General features: G+C 34.6%; 1 protein-coding gene across 1 annotated transcript in view; it reads left to right on the forward strand.

The window, feature by feature from the left end:
• The window catches only part of LOC106108206 (eyes absent homolog 2), a 44843-nt gene that overhangs the window by 30913 nt on the left and 8517 nt on the right, over positions 1-5413 (forward strand). Inside the window, exons 4-7 of the mRNA XM_013289305.1 lie at positions 2289-2596; positions 3686-3800; positions 4420-4524; positions 4906-5080. Of these exons, the coding sequence (XP_013144759.1) occupies positions 2289-2596; positions 3686-3800; positions 4420-4524; positions 4906-5080 (703 nt within the window). The remainder of the gene's footprint in view (positions 1-2288; positions 2597-3685; positions 3801-4419; positions 4525-4905; positions 5081-5413) is intronic.

Raw genomic sequence — 5413 nt, forward strand, 5'->3', positions numbered from 1 at the left:
ATAGTCTGGAATAACACAGGCTACTTACTTTTGTTTTTAATTCCTCGCAGACGGAGACCTAGAAATTAAATAGTGTACTGTTTAGAATTTCCATCATTCACAACATAATTAACAGTATTTGAGCGTTACATATAAGTGTTTATTGTAAGGAACCCTTGACTTATAACGCGTTGTTTGTTTTGGAGTGGAAGTGTGCCGGCCATTGTGCCCTTGAGGGCAGGACACGGGGCGGTAAGAGGTCGCATTGTTCTCACTACAATTGCTAGGGATTTTGTAGGGATATGTACAATCGTGGAACGTTACACACTCAATATACTTAAGTAGTTTTAATAACACACGCACAACAGATATTCATTTAAAAAAAAAATTGTTAAACCCTGTAGGTACCTACTTCTTTCGACCTTCTACAAAATCATAGTCTATGATTGTTTTAAAAATGTCAATGTATTGATATTATTTCTCATTTTATACATTTATGTCAAGCAAAAAATAACAATTTCATTGTTTTTCATACATTCGATTGTTATTTTTAAGTATCTGTGCAATAAATTATTTATCAATCGTCACAAATAACATAAAGTTATAACTCTTTCCGCTGGCTGAACACGGATGGCCTTTGCTTAGAAAAAAGAACCCTTGTTTATATTAGTTCGCGCCTTTTTCAAGTGTCACTTTGCTTTTTGCCGCCACATCGAGAGTTGCCTTCAACACTATCGTATATCAAAAGAACTTCGAGCCCCGGAATTTCTGGCATTATTGTCACTATCTTTTTAATTGAAAGCTTTTTTTAATGTTTTCGGCTCCTTTTCACATCACTTTTTATGCAGTAGTCATCGTAAAACAGTTTTAAATTCGTCTAACAAAAGACATCAAAGCTTTTAACATCGCAATGAGTGACAATCCATATGGTAGGATGATTTATTTGTCACATTTTTCGTTTTATGTTCTACTGTGATTACTTTATTCTTTACTTATGTATGTACTCCCTTATACTAACCCAAATACTAACATATTTCGTGACATACACATTTTTTAATTTACTTTTTAAAAATCATTTATCAGCATAGTTTTAACTTCAACAAGTTACACATTCAAACAGACAACAGATAAAAAAAGATAAACGCATTAAATGCCATTTAAATTGGAGTGACGTCACGCATCTGTCACATGTGACAGCGCGGGAGTTTGATTAAATGGCGCGAGCGAGCAGGCGTCGATAACAAGCTAAATTAATTCGAACACGTGTAAACATTTTGTTAGATAACAGGGGCCCGGGCGGTGGCATGTGTTTGAATTCGGTGATTTAATTATATAGTCGTAATTTATAATTAAAAAAACAAATAGCGATTAAACGTTGGTGTAATCTTAATTGCTATCTTTTTTATTGCTGTCACTGGCCAGTTATATTTGTGTTTTTGACAGACGAGTCAATTGATTTCACTCGATCAAATTACCTCTCTCAAGCTTTCGTTTTACGATTAATCATTTTTATATTGATTTCTTGTTATTAACAGCTGTAGTAATAAATTCAGAAATCATTTTGAAGTAATGCGAAAGAAAATAATTACTAACTTTAACGATTTTCGTGTCATAATGCGCGTAATTATCAAACATTTCAAAGAACAATAAAAAACCGACGAGAATTACAATTACATCGTGTTGATTTGATTGCGCTTTTTCCTTCCGAAATTAAGATATCGAGGGCGTGTGTTTATAAAAAGACGCTTCCCCGTAAACAAACTGAAAGCGGAGTTTAATGGATTTTTTATACCCATTGTTGTGTTAAACCAACATTGTTTTGTTTAAGACGTTCCGTTTGACGTAAACAGTGTAAGTGATTTGAACATTTAACTAATTGCTTGTTTATTTTTATCCTCGAATTACTGTTAGATTGATCTATTAAGGAAATAGAATCTATTAACTTCCTGGATTACACGATATTTTTAAATATCCTGTAGAATAAAACGTTAATAAATGCGGTTATTTTTAAAACTATAACCAAGCAAATTGTTCTTTTAAATTCTTGTGCTTTATGGACATATAAACCGGGTTTTTTCTTTGGTTTATTTATCATGAAATTAAAAAATATAGCTTATGTAACTCACAGATAAATTACCTTTCTAACGATGAAAGAATATTTAAAATCGGCCCAGTAGTGTTTGAAATATTTCCATACATACAAAAATACAAATCTTTCCTCGTTATAATATTAGTACAGATTAAAATGTCTGAAACATCAATTTTCTTCTAACATCGTATTAATTTATAGTCAATATTTCTTGTTACAGATTATCGGGCGACAACACAAGTCCCTGTGAATCCGAATCGACGTCAGAATCGCCGCCATCTTTGTTGCAAGATGCGACACTTCCCGCGCTTTTAGTGACAGGCGCGTCGACGCTGTTCCAAGCCACGACGTCTAACAGCTCAGCACTCAGTCTAACTGACAGCTTGAGTTTACCACAAGAGGACTGCAGCTTGGCAAATGGTTGCACGAACGCACTGAGCGGGCTCGCACTACCGCTGACATCAACGGGCTTGTGTTCCACGACGTCAAGCTCAGCCGTAGCCTGGTTAATGAATGACGATAGTACGGGTATGATTTTGTTTTTTTTTGTAAAAGGCAAAGGAATTAACATTGATAGGTCATCATAGACTATTGCAAAACAGAATAGACAATAATTTAAGGGTTTATTTTGTGCCATTATACAAATTCCGAAACCTTTATCTTAGTAAGTTCTTGTATATTAAAGTAAAATTATGAATATAATATTATGTTAATAATCATACTAATATTATAAATGCGAAAGTTTAGATGGATGGATGAATAGATACATGAATGGATGGATGGATGTTTGTTAGCGTTTGTAGCCTAAACGGCTGAACGGATCTCCATGAAATTTGGCATAGGTTTAGAGCATAGCCTGGAAGAACACATAGGCTAATTTTTATCCCTGAAATAGTTACGGTTTCCGTGGGATTCATTAATTTAGTTTTTTAATGTTTGCTCAATCATTCTGCAACGGTTCAACATATCTTATTAAAATTTGGCATAGATATAAAACAAAGTCTGGAGTACACATGGGATAAGCTTCATCCCCGAGAAATGTCCGGTTCCCGAGGGATACGTAGCTTTTTGTAATTTTTATTTTTTGTATGTATTCTAATACCACGCGTATGACGTCGCGGGCAACAGCTCGTTATTATATATTTTTAACTATATTGTAAAGGTTAAACAGTTTAACAGATACATTAATTTTAATTACACATTAACACAAATACATTTCGACATTTTGAATATCAAATTAGTTGAAATATTCCGGTAGGTCTTGATGATCATCTTTTAATTCAATTTCATCGATTTATTGCCATTTAGCTAATAATTTTATTAAATATATGCAAGTTATGTTAATTAGCGATGGCAAGATAATAAAAAGAAAAATTTATTGATATAGATGTATCCATTCCGTTTCATTTGTACCAGTAATACTCATATAAATCATAATTTACATAGATATTAGTTTTTTTTATCTAAAAATAGTACTGTGTCACAGATGTCCCTAGGACAATATTACCGTCAGAGATAAAATGGCGATATCAAATAAGCAACAAAAACACTTTTTCATCATCTAAATATGTTTTAATACAAGTAGAAGTACCAGGACATCATAAAAATGATGTGCAGGTGGCGGTGTGAAGAGCGAGGTCCGCAGCCCGGGCCTGTGTGAGGCGGACGCGGCGCTGTACGGCGAGACGCTGCCATACGACCAGTCCACGCTGCCTTACCAGTATTACAATAGGTAACTAAATGTGTACAATCGCAGAAATCCGCGGTGTTAGCAAAAATTGCCTTTATCCTGTAACGAAACAAATTCAGCCTTATATAAATAACTTATTAGATCATTGAGTGTAAACGAAGGGATAATAAAAATGAAATAACCGTGTAGCTAAACGACTTTTTTTCGTGAAGACACATTTATAAGTTGTCTTTCAAAATGTTCAAACGATTGTAGGTGAACACCGCCAGAGTCCCCGACTGTACATATTGTCCCTTTTTAATTTAACAACAAAGAAAAAAACGTACTAAAACCGATTGTTATTACTAAAATAACTAAAATACAATATTCTTGCAGTTAAAGGTAATTTTATTCATAGTACAGTTATCATGACGCGGAAGTATTTGCGTAAACTTTCCACTTTGTATGGCTTCACACAAATCCTTATTGCTTGCTTTAAGCTGGTTTACCTTTTATACTCAGTCTATAAATGAGATTTATTTGTAAATTAAATAAGCAAAATTTATCCTCAAAATTATTCTCTATTAACTACTTTATTATGAAAATATACACTAATGTTTTTGGCTTTACAATTCACAATCCTTTGCCTTTTCAATGACATTTAATTCTATTGTGTTGGCAGCATGCAGCAATATGGCGGCGGAGGTGCGACCTCGTCGTACGTCAGTTCTACGCTCTACAATCAACCGTACGCGGCCTACCCGCCGCCACATAACACTAATAATAGGTAAAAATAATGAAATCAACAACTTAATTATCATATAGAACTACCAGATATTCTAATAAGATGACAACAGAAAGAGAAATAATGAAATTACAGTATTTTACTTGTTAGATGACACGGAATCTCTGGTAATAAAACAACATAACCTATGGTAAACAAAATCAGGGAGACAGTGAGGGCAGTCCCTCCCCACTTATAAACTTGAAAGTATAAAATAATGAAAAAATGAATTTATAATTTTTCCTACACGTGAACAAATATCTACAAATAAAAGTTCCTGTAGTCATTCTGTTCAATCAGGCACAATCTTAAATATTGTCTATGGTTGAAAAACGTTGCCATTACTAAAAAACTTAGCAGATGTACAAACTACGACTTTCGTAGGTCATCATGTAAGGCTACGCCTACGTATTTGAGTGCGTATGGTATGAGTGGCGTGGGCGCGGTGGGGGGCGTGGGCGCGGTGGGCACCATGCCCAGCACCGGCTTCTCGCAGCCCTCGCCGTACGCGTACTCGTACAACGGGGGACTGGCACAATCATTTCCTAATACACAACAGGTATGTAGAACTCATTAAAAAAAATAAAAAGTCGTTGATTAAAAAAGGAAGTCATCGTTGCCCATAGACATTATTAGACATAGACGTTATTTTCCTTTAATCGACGAAAAGGTGGCACAGATAAAACAATATTTACCATTCTTATGCGTTATATACTTTTAATCTACTTCTTCTTCGATCCATAAAAGAAATTAAGAAGGGAAAGGGATTAAAATTAGACCAACTGAATAGAGTATAGGCGAAATTTCTTCCATTTGATGCCTGTCTTTGTATGGTAGTAGTATTGCGGAAGGCGATACTTGCAATACCGGGCTCTACCACTCATCATTGTCC

This window comes from Papilio polytes, unplaced genomic scaffold (assembly GCF_000836215.1).
Source record: "Papilio polytes unplaced genomic scaffold, Ppol_1.0 DF821733.1, whole genome shotgun sequence".
NCBI classification, from domain to species: Eukaryota; Metazoa; Arthropoda; class Insecta; order Lepidoptera; family Papilionidae; genus Papilio; species Papilio polytes.